The following is a 22,614-nucleotide window of genomic DNA, read 5'->3' on the forward strand; positions in this document are numbered from 1 at the left end:
GAGTTGGAAGTGATTTTTTTCCCCCTCTATATCAGAGTAACTATCACGGGAGAACTGACAGAACCATCCGAAGTTAGCAATGTAAATTGCTTCTGTCTGATGGTTCCCAGCCCAATGCAATTGTTCGGGGGAAGTTAGCGCTTCTGGGCAATTGCCAGGCAAGCCCTTGTGTGGGAATTTCCTTGAGGGATTCCCCAGCGCATCATTGGGTATCCCCCAAATGCATCGCGTGGGAACCAGAAAGTTATGGATCGATGTTTCAAAGACGATAATAATTCAACACAATAGAACAGACTTGTAACATTAACTCTGTTTCTCCCTCCATAGATGCTGCCAGACCAGCTGAGTTTTCCCAGCATTTTCTGTTTTTAGCTCGGACTTCCAGCAACTGCAGTATTGTGCTTTTATTAGAATGTGACAATGCTTGCTTTTCATATAGGAACTAAGCAACAAGGGTTCATCCAACACCTTTGACATGGAGTTTTCAGCTGGCAAAACAATTGGGTCCATTTAACCAAATAACTGAGACCCCACTTAGCGGGAGCGGATTATATCAAACATGACAATTAGTTTGATAACCCAAGAGTCAAAATTTAAAAGAGTGGGCGGCACGGTAGCACAGTGGTTAGCGCTGTTGCTTCACAGTGCGAGGGACCCGGGTTCGATTCCCGCTTGGGACATTGTCTGTGCGGAGTCTGCACGTTTTCCCCGTGTCTACGTGAGTTTCCTCCGAGTGCTCCGGTTTCCTCCCACAAGTCCCGAAAGACGTGCTGTTCGGTAATTTGGACATTCTGAATTCGCCCTCAGTGTACCCAAACGGGCAACTAGGGAATTTTCACAGTAATTTTGTTGCGGTGTTAATGTAAGCCTATTTGTGACACTAATAAAGATCATTGTCATTATCATTATTAATAAATGGAGATCGAGCAATATTCTAATCATGGAGTGAGAATCAGATGGGAAGAAAACAATTATAAGGTCAGTCGGAAATTGCCAAGAACAGATGGCCAACAAGTGTTGTGCATGGCCATCTCTATTTAGCCATGCATTGGTGCTGCACTTTCATTATCTCAGGGAAGCTTAAAGCACTTTATATCAATGAAGCACTTCATTGTATTGTTATAATTACAATGCTGGAAGTACAGCACCCAATAGGTAATCTGTTCCTGTGGTGTTATTTAATGGCCAGGACAATGTGGATAGCTGCCCTGCTTTGCAAATATCGTGCCATGGGACCTTTTACATTCACCTGATGGGGCAGGTGCCCTCAGTCTAACATCTCATCCAACAAGACAGCTGGTGGGATTTTCTATACCACCCTCCACTTCTCCCCCCCCCCACCCGCCGCTGCATCCACGCAGAGTGCTTTGCGGTGGGAAAAGGCGGTCCGTCTTTGGACGGGGGCGGGACCTTCCATTCCTCCGCTGTCACCAGGTTTTTGCATTGTCTGCACCCCCGTCACTTGGGAACCCACGGTTGGGGTGGGGAGGGGGTGAACTGCCATGCAACTGCCCCAACAGTTCAACCCTCCCTTCAGTGGGATGTCAATCATGACCTTTGTGCTTGGGTCTCTGGAGTGGGATCTGAATCGTCAGCCTTCTGAATCATAGAGCGCATCCAAATTTACAGTGCAGCAGGAGGCCATTCAGCCCATCAGGTCTGCACCGACCCTCTGAAAGAGTACACTACCTAGGCCCGACTCCCCGCCCTATCCCTGTAACCCCGCCTAACTTACACATGTTGGGACACTAAAGGTCAACTTAGCGTTCACATCGGTAACCAGTGTTACCAACTGAGCTGACCTATTTTGCATTCAAAATTATAGGTGAACTTTTTAAGTTAGCAAGGCTGGTTGGCATCAAAAGGTTTGCAGTTGATGACCATGAACTAGATGCTAATCAAAAAGAAATGTGACGGGCATCTAAGCAAAAGGAAGGCCTGATTTTTTTTTTCAGACTGCCGCTAATGTAGTGCACTGTCCTCATATAAGAACATAAGACCTAGGAGCAGGAGTCGGCCATCTGACCCCTCGAGCCTTCTCTGCCATTCAAAAGATCATGGCTGATCTTTTTGTTGACTCGGCACTTACCCGCCCACTCTCCCTTAATTCCTTTCCTGTTCAAAAATCTGTCAATCTTGGCCTTAAAACAATTCAATGAGGTAACCTCAACTGCTTCACTGTGTGGTGATATGCCTGTGCACAGTTATGTATATAGTTATCGATGTGACCTTCAACCAGCTGGTGGCGATAGAGATCTGCAATGTGATTAGAGATATCCAGCAATTGGTAGTAAGTCGTACAAGAGGATGGACGCACTAGAAGTAGCTCCAGGAAAATTCATTAAAATTCATTATATTTTGCTCCAATTTGTATCATAGTTAGTCAGTTATCTTTTCACATGTTTATCTTGTTAATAAATTACACTAGTAGTCGAAGAACAAGATGATCTGTGTTGATCTTTACTACGGCCATAATACAGAACATAACACACTGGGCACGGAATTCCACAGATTCACAACCCTTTGGGTGAAGCAGTTCCTCCTCAACTCAGTCCTAAATCTGCTCTCCATTACTTTGAGGCAATGACCCCTAGTTCTAGTTTCACCAGCCAGTGGAAACAACCTCCCTGCTTCTATCTTATCTATTTCCTTCATATGTTTCTGGAAGATTCCCATTCATTCTTCTAAATTCCAATGAGTATAGTCCCAGTCTTCTCAGCCTCTCCTCATAAGCCAATCCTCTCAACTCCGGAATCAACCTAGTGAATCTCCTCCGCACCTCTTCCAGTGCCAGTACATCCTTTCTCAAATAAGGAGACCATTGTCATGTGCAAGTACCTTTAGGAAATAGGTGTTTATCGAATAGCTGTAGTGGGTATACCTTTAAGAAATGGGTGTTTGTCAGATAGCTGCAGTGATGTCAGAGGGTGGGTGGAGCTGGGCTGTCTGTCTTTCACTTTCGTTTTTGAGCAGGCAGCTACAGTGTGTTTTAGTTTTGTTTTGCGAGCTGGCAAAGCCAACAGCTTTATAAGGATCACTTATATGACTGTCTCCAGATCATTTGAGGATGTCAAAGTGATAACTGCACTCAGTAGTAAATTTAAACCTGGGGCGGGATTCTCCCCTACCCGGCGTGACGGGGGGTCCCGGTGTTGGGGAGTGGCGCCAACCACTCCGGGGTCAGGCCTCCCCAAAGGTGCGGAATTCTCCACACCTTTGGGGGCTAGGCCAGCGCCGGAGCAGTTGGCACCAGAAGACTGGCGCAAAAACCGGCGCCAGCAGACTTTCCTGATCGCCCCGCGCCCCCCCCCAGGACCCCGGGGGCCCGGTCGCGCCGCCGATCCCGCCGCCACCAGAGGTGGTTCAAACCTCGGCGGCGGGAGAGGCCTCCCAGCGGCGGGACTTCGGCCCATCGCGGGCCGGAGAATCGCCGCAGGGGCCTCGCCGATCGGAGTGGCGAGATTCCCGCCCCCGCCAATTCCCGGGTGGCGGAGAATCTCTGCCACGGCGAGGGCAGGATTTTCGGCGGCCCCAGGCGATTCTCCGACCCTGCTGGGGGTCGGAGAATTTCGCCCCTGATCTCTGTGTTAAAACGGGTATTTTGTCTTATGAAATGAAAATCACTTTTTGTCACAAGTAGGCTTCAAATGAAGTTACTGTGAAAAGCCCCTCGCCACCACATTCTGCCGCCTGTTCGGGGAGGCTGGTATGAGAATTGAACCGTGCTGCTGGCCTGCCTAGGTCTGCTTTCAAAACTAGCGATTTAGCCGTGTGCAAAACCAGCCCCTGGATGTTGTAAGGAAAGATTAAGGTTACTTATAGAGTAATGTATTCTTTGGGGGGAGTATTTTAGTAGATGGTTGCTAAGATGTTTACTGTGTTTGTTTAAAAATGTTAATAGAGTAATAGAATAAACATTGTTTTTGTTTAAACATACTTTTAGTTCTCTGTTGCATCACACCTGTAAAATAGGCCTTTGTGCTCCCCAGCACGGTAGCATTGTGGATAGCACAATTGCTTCACAGCTCCAGGGTCCCAGGTTCTGCACATCCTCCCCATGTGTGCGTGGGTTTCCTCCGGGTCCTCCGGTTTCCTCCCACAGTCCAAAGATGTGCAGGTTAGGTGGATTGACCATGATAATTGCCCTTAGTGTCCAAAATTGCCCTTAGTGTTGGGTGGGGTTACTGGGTTATGGGGATAGGGTGGAGGTGTTGACCTTGGGTAGGGTGCTCTTTCCAGGAGCCGGTGCAGACTCGATGGGCCGAAAGGCCTCCTTCTGCACTGTAGATTCTATGATAACCACCATCTATTAAAAGTTGTGGGCCAGGTGAACGCCATGATACACTTTGGGGTTCTCTAAACCCTGGCCCATAACACTGTACACAATACTCCAGGTGTATCCTTACCAGCACCCCATGCAGCTGCAACGTAACTTCCCCCTTTTTAAACTCCATTCCTCTAGCAATGAAGGAACAGACTTAAAATTAAAAGACAGAACTGCGACGGAATCCTCCACGTTGCGCTTTAAAAGTATTTAAAGCAATCAAAAAATAACACCTACCCACTCAGAATTGTGCAAAATATTTATTTTTTCATACACATAATTGATGATATTTTCTGGTCAAACATACACAGTACAGACATACAAAAAAAAGCCACAATTATATATATATATTTAAATATATATACTATATATTATATATATAATATATATATATTTAAATATAAAATACCATTAGAGCACTGATGCATCATGAACGACAAACCAAGTCTGACTTCTCTCTTATCCTGTTTTTTTGTTTAAAAAAAATCATTTCTGCTGAAAATATTTATAAAGACTCCTTGCAAAAGCCAGGATAGGAAGATTGGGAATGACTGTGACAGGTCTCAAGTCTGTGGGGCATCCTTTGGAATTTTTCTTAAGCATCCCTCTGGGACTCAGCTTGTGCAGACCTGAGTGCCAATCACACGCATTATTTCCTTCTGGATTTTGGGATCCTGAGTATTGATGTTGGCATCGCCAACTTGCCCGTCTTCATACCTGCAAAAAAAAAAGAAGAAAAAAAGGGCGTAATGTCCTGAGCAACGCATCGGCTGTCTAGAAAATGAGATTCAAAGAACCAGCTTATATTTCGGAAATCAGAGATTTGGTACTCCTGATGCTCAAAGTACATCGAAACAATGCTGCCCGAAACAGAGGAGTTAACCCATTTTAAATTGGACTGATGCCGAATCTCAAACCCGTTGGCGTTGCCATTTGAAAATGTGATTACTCTGGGACCTTTTATCTATTCGACATGTGAGCAACACCGGCATTCAACAGCCAACCGTGCAGCATGGTGCCAGAGTCACAGATAGGCCGGAGCAGACAATGTGTGACAGGGTTCTTCCCTGAAAGTTTGTTATTTGTTGCAGTGTGTGTGGGCAGAATCCTTTTGGGAAATCAGGGGCCTTCACTGCCAGCTGGAGAGCTGACGATAAACCCCTCTACCCCCCCCCCCCCCCCCCCCCATCCCCCCCCCCCCCCCCCCCCCCCCCCAGTCTCTTTACTGTAAGGCCGAACTGCAAACCAATCAGGCAGTGCCAAGGACAGCACAGGGTCTTCCGCTGGACCCCGGTTGGGATGGAAGTCTCGCCGACCGAGAGCTGCTGGTCAATCAGATGCTCTTGTGCTCCACAGTGCCACTGGGGAGGCAGTGGCTGCTGCCAGAAGCCCGGACGGCTGCTGCCTTACTATCGCAGGCAGGCCACGGGTCAGAGGGGCTTGGAGGGAGAGGTGTGCGGAGGAGGTCGGCAGGAGGGCCCAATACCCAACCCTTCGATCAGGCAGGTTCCAGCCACCTCCCTCACAAAACCCCGGGGGCAGGAAGATGTCAGGGTTCAGACACGTCACCATCGCACCAAATTATATGTCCTACACAGCTCCAAGCTCGCCACGAGAAAGAGGATTCCACCCTATGTAATCATGCGCATGTTTGGGGCGGCAGGGTGGCACAGTGGTTAGCACTGTGGTTAGGTGGATTGGACATGCTAAATTGTCCCTCTGTGAGAATAAGGGGATAGGTGGGGGATTGGGCCCAGGTAGGACGCTCTTTCACTCGAAGGGCTGAATGGCCTCCTTCTGCACTGTAGGTATTCTATGGTTTTATTCTCTGACTCTACACATACGTATCCAAAAGTCACATCACTCACTACTGCACTACAGTCAGCGTATCAAACTAACAATGAGGTCCGCCGTAATGACTGGGCTATTGTGCCCTTTAGGCATGTGGACATTGCAAAGATATGGGGCTGGATTTTCCGTTTCAGCGACTAAGTGATGACACCAACGAAGCTTGTGTGGTCTTTTACGACCAAAAATTCAGCATGAAACCCTCACCGAGACCAGTGGGGGGTTAGCAGCGTCGCCGGTGAAACTCCCGCCTGAAAACAGCCGGGGAAAGGCCGGAACCCTGGCTGCGCATGCGCACGACTGACTACCTGCAGCAGTCGCACCATACAACATGGCGACGGCTGTGCGTGGACCCGACCCACCATCCGTGACCCCAAAGCCCACCCCCTGGCCACCCCCCACCAGTCCTCCCATCCTTCGCAAAGCCCTCCCCCCCCGCCAGCGGGGCACGGATCCTGGCCCAGTGTGGCGGCGCTAGACACAGGCCACAGCCGCCACCCTGGGTTCCCCGCACGGCAAAGACTCGACCCATCGGGAGTGGAGCATCACGGAAGGGCCGGCCGATGACGCGCCAACGGCGTTGCAAAGGTGCGCATGACGCGATGACATAATTTCCAAGGGGGCGGGGCATGGCCGACTGGCGTCAAACTGGCCTCGATTTGGGCGCGGAATCGATTCTCCGGCGATCGACAATTACGATTTTTGCGTCGGCCAATGGAGAACCCCACCCATGTTTTCAGATGTCAGTGGAGACTAAAAGATGGTAGCACTTCAGTAACCACGTGGTGTGCCTTATCCTTCCCAATCCATCTGGTCCACGCTCAAACCTAGACCTTGGGAAGTGAAAGGGCCACGGACCAGTTGACGTCACCCCCAGCTTCTGGCCGGAATCGTGACTTCAGCATCACCCTGAAATCAGACCAACATTTTTCGGCAAACTCAATATAATCATCGAGATTAGGCTCAACCTCACGTGGTTCACGTTACTCACACAAAAAAGAAGCGAGTGCAGACATGATCGGACACAGGACAGACCCAGATGTTCCCATGTTTCTGGAGATCTTTTGAAGTTATAACTAAGGGATAGAAAATAAAAATCACCAAGGGGCCTGGTTATAAAGAAATATGACATCCAGTCTCACTGACATAGCTGTTCCAACGCAAGCTCCTTGACAATCTCAACTAAATCATGCAAAGTTTAGGAGAAATCTTCTGGGAGACAACCATTTTTCAAACAGTTTTCTCCTTGATGATTAGTATTGATAATAAAATCCCAGCGTTCGGTATAAATGCATTACTCCAGGGATTTTCAAAGTACGCATGGCCCCATTGCAAAACAAAATGGCTCCCCTCCATGAATTTCCTGCATGTGCGCATGCACTTCCTGAGATCCAAAGCTATTAAATCGATGATCAGATTTTGTTGGTAAACTGGTGATGCGACCATCAATTCACTCAGAGACACGAGTTGGAGTAAACTACGGCTTTAATCGGCTTACAACTGAGCCTGCCTGCGACTATACTGAACTGAGGGCGGACTCGCAGGACCGCAGCACTTATACTTCGTGCTGGGGGCGGAGCCAAGGGCGGAGCCCTGTACATGCTCCTCATCTCCCCCTGTGGGCAGAGCCACGCAACGGCTCACAGATGGAGCCCACAGGGACACAGTAATGTAGAGTGTGAATTTATAGTGGTTACACATTCGCTTAATTCTGAATGATCGGGAGTACGTCAGCGCCTTATTTTTGTAGGCCATGCCCCTATTCATAAAGCCTGGAATGCTGTACACTCGGATGCTCGGAAACAAAGATGATTCCTACCTTCACAAAGTGCTATACAATTCAGGTTTCGACTCTGTAGGAATCTGGACTGAATGGGTCTCGTCTGCAGAAGGAAAATTCAAACATTAACGTAAGGATAACGCAAAGATTAACTGAACTCTGCGCTCTGGAGTCACATGTAGGCCAGGCCACGTAAGGATGTCAATGGGATGGGTTTAGCACAACAATCGATGATAGTTTCATGCTCACCATTGCTGGGACTAACTTTATTTAGTGTTTGTTGATTGAATTTAAATTATCGCAAAAAAAAAGTCGAACAACACCAGGTTAAAGTCCGACAAGTTTGTTTGGAATCACTAGCTTTCGGAGCGTAGCTCCTTGATCAGGAGCTGTGCTCTGAAAGCTCGTGATTCCAAACAAACCTGGTGGTCTTTAGCCTGGTGTTGTTAGACTTCTTACTGTGCCCACCCCAGTCCAACGGCGGGATCTCCATATCATTAAATTATAGCAGTTACCTTTGTTGGATTTGAACCCATGGCCCCAGAGTATTAGTCTTGATTACTAGTCCATTGCATCTATGCCACTATCTCAACTTTTAAAGGAAGGTGCAATGTCATTGCCATCAATACGATGGGAATGGTGTTTATCTTCAACTTCCTCCACTGCACACATATCATTGAGTCATAGAGGTTTGCAGCACAGGAAAGGTTCTTTGGCCCATCGCGTCTGCGTTGGTCAAAAACAACCACCTAATTATTCTAATCCCAATTTTCCAGCACTTGGCCCATAGCCTTGTCTGCCTTGGCATCACAAGTGCACATCGAAATACTTCTTCAATGTTATGAGGGTCTCTGCCTCCACCACCCTTTCAGGCAGCGAGTTCCAGACTCCCACCACCCTCTGGGTGAAAAGGTTTTTCCTCTCATCCCCTCTAAACCTCCTGCCCCTGACCTTAAATCTAAGCCCCCCCAGGTCATTGATCCATCCACCAATGGGAGAAGTTTCTTTCTGTCTCTTCTATCTAAGCCCCTCATAATTTTATACCTCTCAGTCATGTCCCCCCTCAGTCTCCTCTGTTCCAAGGAAAACATGTTTCTGTTTCCCTTTTCTGTTTAATTGAAGATGAGGAGCAGCAACGAGCTGCTCCATCAAGCCTATCCTTCATTCATGACTGCTGGAGAATTGTGACTGGACATTTCCTCCCCCCTCCCCAAGGGAGGCCTTGTGACGCAATGGGTAACGCCCCGACTGTTGGACCAGAAGCACCGGGGATAGAGTCCAATGCCAGTGGTGGCCACGGAAGGAGTATTCAACATGGTCCAACGGGCTGATAATCAGCTTGGAAATCCTTCCATCAATTCCACCCACTATTCCCCAAAGGGTTAAGAAAAACAGTATACGAGTATGAAATTACGCCAACAACATCCGCTCCCCTGCAACCAGGTCATGTCTTAGGAGAGGCCAAAAAACGACCGAAGAGACTAAATGCTTTGGCTATTAGTTTTGAGAGGGGTGTGGGCAGAAATTACTGTGGAACATTCCTCTCCTTCTACTTCAGGCAATCGAAACCCAGTCCAGGGTTTTAATGAACCTGCGCCACTTTTAACAAACGGCCACCCACCAGACACATTTCAATTCGCGGTTGAACCACCGTCAGGCAGCTCTCAACCCAATTTCCCGCAGAGCCTGTAGGTAGCTAAATTTGTTTAAAAAACACGTAAAAAACCGTGGCCACCAGGAAGGTGAACAGAAAACCATGAAATGTCCAACTGCAGGTTTGGTGGAGCCAGGCAACTACATTCACTCCCCACGCACTCCCCCCCACCCCCTTCTCTCCTCCATCCCCATCGCCTCACCCAAAGCTCACTCCTGCCTAATTTCTGTGCAGTGAAATATTAAATTAAGTGCAATTGCTCATAAGTCTCTGAATTATATTAGGACTCAACAGACAACTCCCCCCCCCCCCCCCCTCCTCCTCCCCCCAACAATCCTCTGTGACCAGAGGAACTATTCAACAACGATTCAAAGATCTACGGTTCAACTGAAGACCATTAGCCAGCAGCCGAATGACAGAACTCGAAGTGTCGAAGGTATTTTGGAATCACTGTAACTCCTGTCAGTGCAAGGTGGCTGCCAAAATGGCTTCGCAGAAGACAGAAATCCACCCTCATAAACAGTGCTTTCTGGCAGTCTTCATGACTTTCAATAATGAATCTGATTGCACCCCCCCACCTCCCCCCCCCCAAATAAGGGACTTAATGCCACAGAAAAAAACAGAAAGCAACCAATGTACCATCTGTCTGAGCTAATCTTTGGTGAGTCTGAAATTTCATCCTGAGCCCCATGGCAGGTGGGCAATCAGAGCGCGGCCATACCCTTGTCCCAGTCTTCCCTGCTGTCGCGCTCTCTCCCCAATCACCTCCCTCGATGGTTCATCCGGGAATAAATTTTGAAAAAGACACCGACGTGCTGTGTTATTTTACTTGGTGGTGATGGGGGGGGGGGGGGGGTGTGTTGGGTGGGGGGTCGGGTGCAGAGTGGATCCTACTTGTGTTCTTTCGAGCCCTCCCTGTGAGGTTTGGGGTGAGCTGTGTGATTGTTAAAAGTTTTTAACATGATGCTCCCGGCACTGGAAGATCTCCAAATCCAGAGCCAGTGGTGACGTGCACCCTGCCGAAAAGTGGCTCCGGTAACGATGGTTCGCAATGGATGCAACTGCACAGGTGCGGTATTGGCAACAAAGGAGATGCTGAGTGCGGTTCAGCCGCCGTATTGGGCGCAAGGGGTGAATCCCGCGCGAACCCCAAACCTGGCTTTGCGATCGCGAGTGACCCGGCGCGATCCATATCACATCGCCGGGCATGGTCCAGATCAGCATATTTAAATGAGCCACAACACATATCGGGGACAGGGTAGTACCCTGGCACTCCGCCGACACCTGGGCACCTTGGCAGTGACACCTAGGCACCCTGTCGGTGGGCCCTAGCCCAGGTGGCAGTGCCAGCATGCCAGGTTGGCAGCGTTAAGGTGCCTGGGTGCCAGGCTGGCATTGCCAGGGGTCTTGCCCATTAGAGGAAGGGTGAGGGGGTGGACCCAGGTTGTGGGATGAAGGGGGTGTCCAGAAAACGGGGGGGGGGGGGGGGGGGAGCAGAGGGTTGCAGAGATCGGGGCTGCTGTTCAAAATCCACTGTATGTACAGCCCTCCGTGGAAAGGGGCATTGCCAACCTGTGCCGGGACAGTGCCATGGGTGGGCCCTCTGAGTAGCCCCACAGGAGGGGTGCCCCTATGGGGGGATGGGTGTGGTTCCCGAGACTGTGATTGTGGGATGGAGGGAGCCGTCTCGATGCCTGTGAAGATTGGTGGGGGGAGCCCAGATACCAGCGAGGGGTAGGGGTGGCAGGTTGGCATTGTAGTTGGGGGCGTGGGAAAAGAGCCCCGTTGCTTGTGCTGTGATGGTGGTGGGCCGAGAGGGAGTGGGGTGTCCATTGATGCTTGTGAGGGGGGGTTCCACTTTGTCCGAGTGCAGTGGGGGGGTGCGGCATTTACTTTCTGTGCTGATCGAGGGTCCTTTGAAGATGATCCCAATGATTCCAATGCCTGTGGATCAGGCCCCTCCCTGCCAAATTCATATCGTGAACCGCACCCACTGATTTTCTTTTCCGAGTTCCGGGAAATCTGGTCTAAAAACTCGGCTGTGCAGCTGGAGAGCCAAATGAGCCAATTTTCAGTCAGAGACTGACACTCCGAAAAAAATATGGGAGAATTCGGCCCCTTGTCCAAACCGATCCATGGGATGGGAGCCACAACCTGAATGAGCCCACCCCACCAGCATCGTCAGCTTTTAACATGTTGGCACGGCCTTGATGACAAATAAAATGGAAACTCCCCCACTACAGAACCGCCCCTTCCTCCAACACGGAACCACTGGCACCAACCCCATCATCGAACATCCCCCCCCACCCCCGCAACGGAATCCCCCATTATCTCCCCAAAGAAGGGACCTCATTGAGGTCTACAAAATCATGAAAGGTATCGGCTTCTCTGCTTCTCTGGCAAGAAGCTTTTTCCCCAGAGTGGGGGACTCAATTACCAGGAGTCACGAGTTCAAGGTGAGAGGGGAAAAGTTTAAGGGAGATATGCGTGGAAGGTTCTTTACGCAGAGGGTGGTGGGTGCCTGGAACGCATTGCCAGTGGAAGTGGTAGAGGCGGGCACAATAGCGTCACTTAAGATGTATCTAGACACATGAATGGGCAGGGAGCAGAGGGATACCGATCCTTAGAAAATAGGCGACAGTTTTAGATAGAGGATCTGGATCGGCGCAGGCTTGGACGGCCAAAGGGCCTGTTCCTGTGGTATAATTTTTCTTTGTTCTTTGGAATGTCCACTGCCCCAGGGGAAGGAGAAGTGTTGCAAACAGAGCCCAGGCAGTGCCCGGGTACTGTCCGGACATGACTCTCTCCTGTTTGGGGACCACGCCCATATATGCGCCTTGAGCGGGTTCTGATCGTCAGGTACACCTCATGACGGAGCTGTTGCGATTCACGTCGATGTGCCCTCATGCTGCCGAGAATGGACAGTTTAACGTAGGGTGGGGGCAGCCCATCAGGTGTAAAGTCCAGATATGCGTAATTAAAATCGCTGCAAACGGGGATGCCGACCTTCGAAGTCGGGGTTTCCTTTCTGTCGTTAGCAGTGGGACGGGGCCAATCAAGCGGGGATATTCTGGTGGCGTAAAAGCCATTTCGGGGTGCCTGCTCGACTCTCCGCCATTTCCGCCCTCTGAAAACAGGAGCGGAAAAATGCCCATGATTCCAAACAGGACGCGGAGTCAGACACAACCGTGCATGAACGCACTCAACTAACCAACACTACTGCCATCGTGACACAAAAACTATCTCCTTAAATATATATGAGTTAACCACCTATCGTGGTAACAGCACGGTAGCATTGTGGATAGCACAATCGCTTCACAGCTCCAGGGTCCCAGGTTCGATTCCGGCTTGGATTACTGTCTGTGCGGAGTTTGCACATCCTGCCCGTGTGTGCGTGAGTTTCCTCCAGGTGCTCCGGTTTCCTCCCACAGTCCAAAGATGTGCAGGTTAGGTGGATTGGCCATGATAAATTGGCCTTAGTGTCCAAAATTGCCCTTAGTGTTGGGTGGGGTTATGGGGATAGGGTGGAGTTGTTGACCTTAGGTAGGGTGCTCTTTCCAAGAGCTGGTGCAGACTCAATGGGCTGAATGGCCTCCTTCTGCACTGTAAATTCTATTATATTAAAACCTAATCAAGAAGGAGGCAATCCTGATGTATCTCAAAAGGGAACAAATAGACATATTGGGAGGAATTCTTCCAGTTTGACACGAAGCCCTGTGGTGGGCATGGGAATGTGGAGAGTTTCCCACTCGGAGTTTGGCAGGAAAACAGACCAAATTCTCTGTCCCCAATCTCCTTACTAATGCATGTTAGTGTTGAATGCTGTATTCAATGGTAGGGCAGGCCTGGATGGTGTGTGACATGTCCAGGTGGCATATTCAACAGACACACAACATCACTGATCTACTATTGAAGAAAGAAGGTGGATCTTCTGAAAGTGAAAACAGGTCTCCAGGAGCCATTAAACACATGAAAAATGGAAAGGCCACACAAGTGGCTGGGATTCCAGCAGAGATTTTCAATCTCGGAGGAAGAGAGGTCACCTGTCAACTCCATCAGCTGCTCCTGAAAATCTGGGAGAGAGAAAACATTCCTGCCAATCTCAGGGATGCGGTCATTGCCGCAACCTGCAAGAAAAGAGACAAAGCCAAGCCTGGGAATTACCGAGGAATCTCCCTACTTACCATTGCCAGGAAGATCATCGCCTGAATCTAATGCTAGCGAACTTCTCCCAGTCTTAGAAGGAATCATTCCAGAAAGGCAACGTGACTTCTGACCAAACTGTGGAACAGCGAACCTGATTTGAATGCTCAACAACTTCAAGAGAAACTCCATGAGCAACGTCAACCACTCTACATGACCTTCAACGATCCGACCAAGGCTTTTGACTCAGTCAATCGGAAGACCTTGTCAAATGCCGGCTGTCCAGAGAAATTCATCAACATCGTCCGAGTCTTCCACAACAAGATGTCGGTGACAGTCCTCACCGACGGAAATAAAACAGAAACCTTCAAGGTCAAGATTGGAGTCAAGCAGGGGTGCGCCATCGCCCCCATCCTTTTCTCCATCTTCATCATTGCCATCCTTCACCTTGTCAAGAGCAGGCTTCCTAGTGGAGAGGACATTGTCTACAGGATGAACGGAAAGCTTTTCAAACTCAACTGGTTGAAATCCTAGATCGCATCGCCATCTCCACTTTCTTGGAAGAGAATCTCCAAGCCATGCTTGACACCTCCACGGAAGCATACCTTATCTCATTAGAACGGAGAAGGATGAGGGGCAACTTGATAGAGGTTTTTAAGATGATCAGGGGAATAGATAGAGTAGACAGTTAGAGACTTTTTCCCCGGGTGGAACCAACCATTACAAGGGGACATAAATTTAAGGTGAATGGTGGAAGATATAGGGGGGATGTCAGAGGTAGGTTCTTTATCCAGAGAGTAGTGGGGGCATGGAATGCACTGTCTGTAGAAGTAGTTGAGTCAGAAATGTTAGGGACCTACAAGCGGCTATTAGGTACATGGATTAGGGTAGAATAATGGAGCTTAGATTAATTTGTTCTTAAGGCAGCACAGTAGCATTGTGGATAGCAAAATTGCTTCGCAGCTCCAGGGTCCCAGGTTCAATTTCGGCTTGGGTCACTGTCTGTGTGGAGTCTGCACATCCTCCCCGTGTGTGCGTGGGTTTCCTCCGGGTGCTCCGGTTTCCTCACACAGCCCAAAGATGTGCAGGTTGGGTGGATTGGCCATAATAAATTACCCTTACTGTCCAAAATTCTATGATAATCTATGATTAACCTTGGACAAAAGTTCGGCACAACATCGTGGGCCGAAGGGCCTGTTCTGTGCTGTATTTTTCTATGTTCTATGTTCATACCATAAAACCGCTCTCAGATCAGGCAAGATCCGGTCTCTCCCTCCATCGGGATCAACGGAGAAACCCGACCAAACGTGGAACATTTCCCCCACCTGGGGAGCCACCTCTCATCTCAGCAGTTGACTGTCCAGTTATTAAATTTCAAAAGGAAGAAAATGTTTTTATAGCTTGCGCCGGTTTCATGAGTAATCGAGGGTAGGTTATTGAGTTTTTTTTGACCCGAAAGTGGAAGCAATTGAAAAAAACGTGAAAGATTTTTAATATTTTGGAAAAGCTAAGTTGAAAGAGTTGCTGAGGGCAATGGAAGCAAAGGTGAAAGGGAAAAGGTATATTTGAGGAAAGATGTTGAGTTGAGTTGGGTTGGTTATGTGGGGGAGACCTCCTGGGAACAGCTCTGTGCTGGGCGAAGGCCATACTGTCAAGCCAGAAAATAGTTTTGTTGCAGAAAGCAGTCTTATTTCTGAATATTCTTCGATTTCCACAACAGAGTGGATGCGAGTGACGAAGCCATGAGGCACTAAAGTGGCAGCAGTTTTGGCTTGGGTAATATTACTGCCTTTTTATATTTAAAAACTATGAAGGAGTGTTACCAAGGTGTTTACATATGTATTGTGACCAAGTTTTTTTTTGGGGGGGGGGGGTTTGCTTTGCAAGAATGCTTTCATTGTGTAACTTTAATATTGTGTGCTTAAGTTATTTTTCTTCTTGCTAATAAATCTTTCAATTTTACAATCCCAAAGTGTTTGTTGAATTGCATGCTACTGGGATCAGTAGGTTTCTTCTCATTTCAGAGTACGAACAAAAAGGGTTATGATCAATAAGTCAAGCTTTATCTATGATATGGCTTGCTTAGCAAATTGTATCTGCTGTGGGTGGTAACAGCATCAAGACCATCAGCTGGATTCTCCATTGGCGGGAACGTCCGCTTCGCCGGCAGCCCACTCACGCCCACGGGTTTCCCGACGGCGTCAGGGTTGCCCACAATGGGAAACCCCGTTGGCCGGCCGCCGGGACGGAGAATCCCCGCCTGAAGTTGACCAGTTGCCCTTGAACTCCCTCTTTCCAACCAACCATCCATCCCTGCCACTGGTACTTAACGCTTACAATCTGTGGTGACCCAGAGTCCTCCCACTAACTACAGCTCACCCCACTGCGTTAAGCGCAATTGGGAAACTCTCCCCAGTGCTCGCCTGGGAATCCACTCGAGAAAGCTTGTCGAAATTGAGCCTTATGAAACAAATGAAAACCGGAGGGATTGGTGGAAAAAAAGTTACCATGAAAGACTTTTGGTGGGATTTGTACCCTCCCCCACCCCTCTCCACCCCCCCTCCCCATCCCAATCCCTTGCCATGTATCACAACAGTGGAGGAGCCTGCCATTGGCCGTTGGCAGTATCTTTCAGCCCCGCCACAGTCAATGGGATTTCCCATTGTTCACATCCTCTGCCCCCAGGGAACCCACAGTGGGGTGGCAATCATCGGTGGGACTGTAAATTCCCGCCATTTGATTGAGGGTGAAAAAGTGAGCATTGTGGTGTCAACTGGATTAGCAAAACCCCCACAACATGCATGGGCTGGACATTGGAAATGGCAGGATGCGCTGACGAAACTCTTAGCATACCCACCGAGTGCAGGACAGAACCGTCAGGTCAGTTACAACAGGGTGCGACTCTCGATAGATGTCAGTCCACAGAAGCTTTCAAAGTGTAACTGACCCCAGGACTGAATGAGGCCACACTTGAGCCGTGGCCTTAAGGATACAAAGCAAATAGACAGCTAACCAGTACATCCGTATTCTAGACCCTAGAATCCCCAGCGAGGAGGTCCATAAGAACAAAGTTGCAATACCCACCAGGCTGACACTCATTTTGAATTGAATTGCCCGAGTTGGCGGTGCACTTAAGTCAGCAGAAAAGCGATAAAATGAGGAAACTGAAATGTAAAAGGGAAGTCATCTTCCATCTTTGGCTGGAAGATACACCTGATGAAATTATGCTGCTTCGATCCTAAACCCGGAAACCACTATATCTACTCAATCATCCACCTTAACGAGAATACTGAATCATGCACATGGGCAAATACTTAGGACGTTTTGCAGTCAGGGTCTATTCTTGCAGGGACCAAGGAGGAAGTGAGGTACTAATACCTGGGGAATCGTGTTCATCCGATTGTAGCGGAGCACCAGTTCATCCTTTGATGGCATGCGATGCTGTCCTTTGCCCATTCCTACGAAGGAAATATTTGTTTAATGCCCCGCTTCACAATGGAAAGAATGATCACAGAGCTTTCTTTCTTCTACAAATGATTTCAGAAAACAGATACAGGAAATGCCAGCAGAACGCAGTGGGCTACAGGTTTTGAGTGGAGTGTGTTCTCTGACTGACTGGCACAATTCATGCGCAGGTGGCCGATGCACTCACACCAAATTCCTTTCTAACGCAGCCTTTCAAACAAGCACACAGAGTGTGAGTCTGTTCAGTGCTCACTTTTCGAGCATGTCCGGTTGGAAAGTGCATCTCAATGTACATGTTTTGGTTTTGAATCTATTAAAATGGATTAATCCATATCGTCTGCAAATAGCTGACCTTTAATCAACGACTTTTTTTGACATCACAGGTAACAAAGAAAAAACAGCAGCGGGACCTTGAATAGCAAGGTAAACATTTTGCCTCTCATGCCTGTCCCGCTATTCAGCTAGAACATGGTTGCTCTATCTGATAACTCAATTCACTTGCCTTCGATCCATACCCCTTGACAACCTTGGTTGAAGGTTGTGTTAATGCATGACGCAATAACATTCTGCGTGAGAAGTATAAATTGTTGTCCGCTTTACAATTTGGCACTCTTGCGAAGTGCCCTGATGAGTGCAAGATGGAAAGCTTTGACAGGGTGAGTCTTTTTTCAGCACTAGTCAAATTTTGTACTGCCTAATGCGTATCAAGAGAATTAGTTGGAAATGAAGGGGGTTAAAGTTGCTGTCAGCCATATTTGTAACAAGCACACGGGCACACTTCTATGACATTCCTTTATGATCAGTTTTATTGCCAACCTAAGCCTGACTTCATTAGTTAATGAATAGATTAAAACAGCGCCCAGTGAAAATTTCCTCCAAAGCTCCTGATGTATTTATTGCAAAACTAATTTCCAAAGACATGCAGGCTAGGTGGATTGGCCATGATAAATTGCCCTTAGTGACCAAAAAGGTGAGGAGGTGTTATCGGGTTATTGGGATAGGGTGGAAGTGAGGGCTTAAATGGGTCAGTCCAGACTTGATGGGCCGAATGGCCTCCTTCTGCACTGTATGTTCTAAGTCTAAGTCTAAGAGACTGATCCACTGCTCAGAACCTCAATAGTGCACGTAGCCTAATCCAGAATAGGAGAACTAGGAACTACAGGCACTCTAGGAGTACAAGAGGAAGGATGTTTTGCGTACAGGGCCTTGATGAGACCACACCTGGAGCATTGTGTGCAGTTTTAGTCTCCTTATCTAAGAAAGGATATAGTTTCCATTGAGGGAGCGCAGTGCAGGTTCACCAGACTGATTCCTGAGATGGCAGGATTGTCATATGAGGAGAGATTGGGGCGACAGGGCCTGTATTCACTGGGATTTAGAAGAATGAGAGGGGATCTCATTGAAACATATGAAATTCTGACAGGGCCCGGACTGACTGGATTCAGAGTAGTGGTTTCTTTTGGCTGGGAGTGGGGGGAGGATCTAGGACAAGGGGTCACGGTCTCAGGATACGGGGTCGGCCATTTAGGACCGTGATGAGGAGAAAGCTCTTCATCCAGAGGGTGGTGAACCTTGTGGAATTCTCTACCCCAGAAGGCTGTGGCGGTCAAATCACTGAATGTCCTTAAGAAGGAATTAGATGGATTTCTGGAATCTAAAGGTATCAAGAGGTATGGGGAAAGAGCAGGAGTATGATGTTGAGACAGAGGCACGACCATTATTATAGTGAACGGTGCAGCAGGCTCATGGGGCCGAATGGACTACCCATGCTCCTATTTTCTATATGTCTATCTATTGGAAAAACGCCCTCCATTTGTTCTGCAATAGAGCAGATCGAAATGGTGGACCACTTGAGGTGGAAGCTTTATATTTAAGAGCTGATGACAGTTTAAACTTGCCTCTAAGCAGCTGAAATGATGTGCAGAGAAAGCTCACTTACCTGAGTATCCAAAAGAAATGCTGGAGATTGGGCTGAGATAGATTCCTTTGCCATAGGCTGCACCGTGCAGCTTGTAAGAGACAGCAGTGTGACCATTACGACTATAGATGAGTAAATATTTGGACTGTAATCAAAGGCTTAAGTATATCACAATATCTGCATGGACAGCAAGCTGCATGGAGTATGAACGTCATGCCTAGTACTGTACAAAACATATGGAGCTCTGACTGAAATCAAAACATTCTCGGGGGAGACTATTCATGTTAATGATTCGCTACTCTTTACAAAAGGGTAAATTCCACTGTTCCCTGCGAACGACTTCTCCTTTTCTTGAATTACCTGCCCTTTATTATTATTATTTGAAACTATATTCGGCACATTTAATCTCAACGCTAGCTGGTAAAAAGGCTTCGAGCTCAAACATCGATGTTATCATTTGGAGTCCCTCCCCTTGCAATTTTCTAAATGTATTTGTGGGACGCAGGGCGTTGCTGGCTAGGCCAACATTTATTTCCAATCCCTAATTGCAGTTGACAAGGTGGAGGTGAGCTGCCTTCTTGAACCGCTGCATTCCCTGTGGTGTAGGTACTCCCACGGTGCTGTTAGGAAGGGACTTCCAAGACTTTGACCCAACGGCAGCCAAGGAACGGCGACATAGATCTAAGTCAGGAGGGTGAGTGAATTTGGAGGTGAACTTGCAGGTGGTGGTGTTCCCCATGTGTCTGCTACCCTTGCCCTTCTGGGTGGTAGAGTGCCATGGGTTTGAAGGTGCTGTCAAAGGAGCCTAGGTGAGTAGCTGCAGGGCATCCTGTAGATGGTGCACGCGGCTGCGACTGTGCGACGGCGGATCGAGCGAATATTTGTGGAAAAGGTGCCAATCAAGCAAACTGGATGGTGTCGAGCTACTCGAGTGTCATTGGAGCTGCACTCATCCAGGTAAGTGGAGAGTAATCCATGCAGTTTATGCATGCTGCGTTTAGCCACCGCACTGTGTGGAATTCTGTCCTTTCTCGCTCACCGCAGTCCTTCCCACCTTCACTCAGCATCTTTGGATCTCACTCCTTGACCATTCATTTTGGTCAAGATTTCACCCAACCTCTGCTCCATATGCAATCCCGAGTATGCTTTTCCCGAGTGAGGTGGTGGGGTGGGATGCCGGAGGGGGCGGGGAGGGGGAGGTAGGCGGTGGCTGTTTTGGGAGGCTTGGGACATGGGAAGCGTCATCAGTTATGTCACCCTGATATAGGTGCACTTCCTGTCAACCAGCTTCGAGGCAAGGGCACAACCATTGTTGTCAAACCCATAATTTAGTCTCTTTCGCCCATCTTCCCACCAACATGTGGGGGGGAGGGGGGGGGAACTGGAGACTGGTGTAGAAGGCGGCAATCCTGAAATTGGGAAAGGAATCAGGAAGGAAAGTCGCAGGTATTCAAAAGCAAATTTATCAAACTGGCCTCCCAAGTAAGCATCATCTTGACAATTGGCTGCCTGTATCAGATTGGGTCGCACTCGTAAACTTTTTTCTAAGGGGTGTTTAGCGCTGCAGAATATCACACTGCTTTGGGTTCAACACCATATGGAACATAATTACGAATTAGCAACAAATCTGGCGTAGAAAATACTGGGGTGTGAAACTCTTGGGAGTTATTACAAAGTACTGAGAGTGCGGAAAATCCGATTCTCTCTGCCAGGTACCCAACATCCGAGAATGGTGCCACACCCATGTAGAACTACCCCTTGATCAAACAGAGCTGGCAAGATCAATAAGGAAAGGCTGGGACTGCAGCACTCAGCATCAGGCCAGTTTGCTATCTATTTGCTCCCACTGATTAGCCATTCTGTCAACCTGTCATCTTAACACGATCATGCTCAAATCATAGAGGTTTACAGGATAGAGATGGCCATTCAGTCCATCGCACCTGGGTTGACCCTCTGAAAGAATGATCTACTCGGCCCTAATCATTTTCCCTTTCTCCGTATCATTCCATTTTCTTATTTTTCAACATTGACCAAAAAAACGACACTGGATAATGCTTGCAGTCTTTTCTGGATCGACATTCCATACTCTAACTGCTTTCTACTTTAAAAATAAAATTCTCCTGACCCCTCCTCTTTTGGTGCTCTTAAAATGTATCTCTCCCCTTGCTAACTTAGTATACATTTTTAAAAGATAAATTTAGTGTGCCCAATTCCTTTTCTTCCAATTAAGAGGCAATTTAGCGTGGCCAATCCACCTCCCCTGCACATCTTTGGGTTGTGGGGGGTGAGACGCACGCAGACACGGGGAGAATGTGCAAACTCCACACGGACAGTGACCCGGGGCCGGGATCGAACCCAGGTCTTCCGTGCCGTGAGGCAGCAGCGCTAACCACTGTGCCACCGTGCCGCCCTTAACTTGGTATACTTGAAACACACTACCTTCTCAGCGCCCTTCGTAACGTTGAACATCTTGATCAGATCTACTTTTTCCCAATGGAAGATTCCCCCAATTTTTCCTTTATAACTATAGCCTACCATCCCCGTTATTCTCTTAGTCAATCTCTTCTGCAGCCTCTCCATCTTGATGCATCATTTTGAAAGCAAGGAGAAATAACTGACCGCGAAATTCTAACTGAGAGAATGTTCTGTATATCCTCGAGACAATGGGGAGGCAACTGGTATTCTTTCATCCCATTCACGAGGGGATACTTACTTGTAATTTTGTATAAGAAGCATTGACTAGGCCATTCCTCAGAATAGAATGCCAGTTCTCAATGTGTGAGCCACTGTTAAAGAATCGAAGAGAGAGCGTCAACGGTTAGCACAAATTCATCAGGTAGCAAAATGCTTCAATCCTCAACACGTCTAGAAAGTGACAGCATTAGTTGCAGATGTTACTCCACCTTTGACAAAGAAGGTGCTTCAGGTCAGTCGCACAGAAAGGCAAACGTCGGGAGGCTGTTTAAGGTCCAGCCTTGCCTCCGACTCAGCAGGTTACCCGTTCCAGCCCCACTCCAGGGCTTGTGCATATCATCTAGGTTCAGTTCAGCACTGAGGGATGTGCAGAATTGGCAGCGTTTGCTACAAATTGGCTGGCACGGCAAAGAAGGATCTCCCTCTCCCCATGGATGTAAGTGATCCCGTGGCAGATTGTGAAGGTGAGGAATTGCAACAGATGTCCTGGACAAGTTACAGCGAAAGAAATAGGCCAGTTGGCCCAAAGCTGTCGTTTTGCTCCACAAGTGCCTCCTTTCAACTTAATTATCTCACCCTATCAACGTATTCCTCACTCCCTCGTATGTTTATATAGCTTCACCTCAAACATATCTTTTATACCTCAACTTTTCCACACTCTAACCAGTCCCTCGGCAAACATGATGCTTATTCATCTCATTCTTGGTAGGATTAGTGCGTAAATTTGCCTTTATTCATGTAACTAAAGTGAGGTAATTCATTGAGTTCACATGGATGATTTGGAGTTG

General features: G+C 48.2%; 1 protein-coding gene across 9 annotated transcripts in view; it reads right to left on the minus strand.

Moving 5' to 3' along the window:
• Window positions 1–4,569: 4,569 nt before the first annotated feature.
• The window catches only part of LOC119956767 (protein mono-ADP-ribosyltransferase PARP6), a 133,373-nt gene continuing 115,328 nt past the window's right edge, over window positions 4,570–22,614 (minus strand). For 4 of the 9 annotated variants that reach the window (XM_038784151.1, XM_038784148.1, XM_038784147.1 and 1 more), the window contains 6 exons: window positions 21,846–21,918; window positions 19,154–19,223; window positions 17,125–17,207; window positions 7,992–8,055; window positions 7,164–7,248; window positions 4,570–5,041 (listed from right to left, as the gene is read on the minus strand). In XM_038784151.1, the coding sequence (XP_038640079.1) occupies window positions 4,939–5,041; window positions 7,164–7,248; window positions 7,992–8,055; window positions 17,125–17,207; window positions 19,154–19,223; window positions 21,846–21,918 (478 nt within the window). In that variant the 3' untranslated portion in view covers window positions 4,570–4,938. Of the gene's footprint in view, window positions 5,042–7,163; window positions 7,249–7,991; window positions 8,056–17,124; window positions 17,208–19,153; window positions 19,255–21,845; window positions 21,919–22,614 lie in introns of those variants that run through there. The other 5 variants (XM_038784152.1, XM_038784149.1, XM_038784153.1 and 2 more) reach the window with 3 other exon arrangements.

The sequence above is a fragment of the Scyliorhinus canicula genome, chromosome 24 (genome assembly GCF_902713615.1).
Source record: "Scyliorhinus canicula chromosome 24, sScyCan1.1, whole genome shotgun sequence".
NCBI classification, from domain to species: Eukaryota; Metazoa; Chordata; class Chondrichthyes; order Carcharhiniformes; family Scyliorhinidae; genus Scyliorhinus; species Scyliorhinus canicula.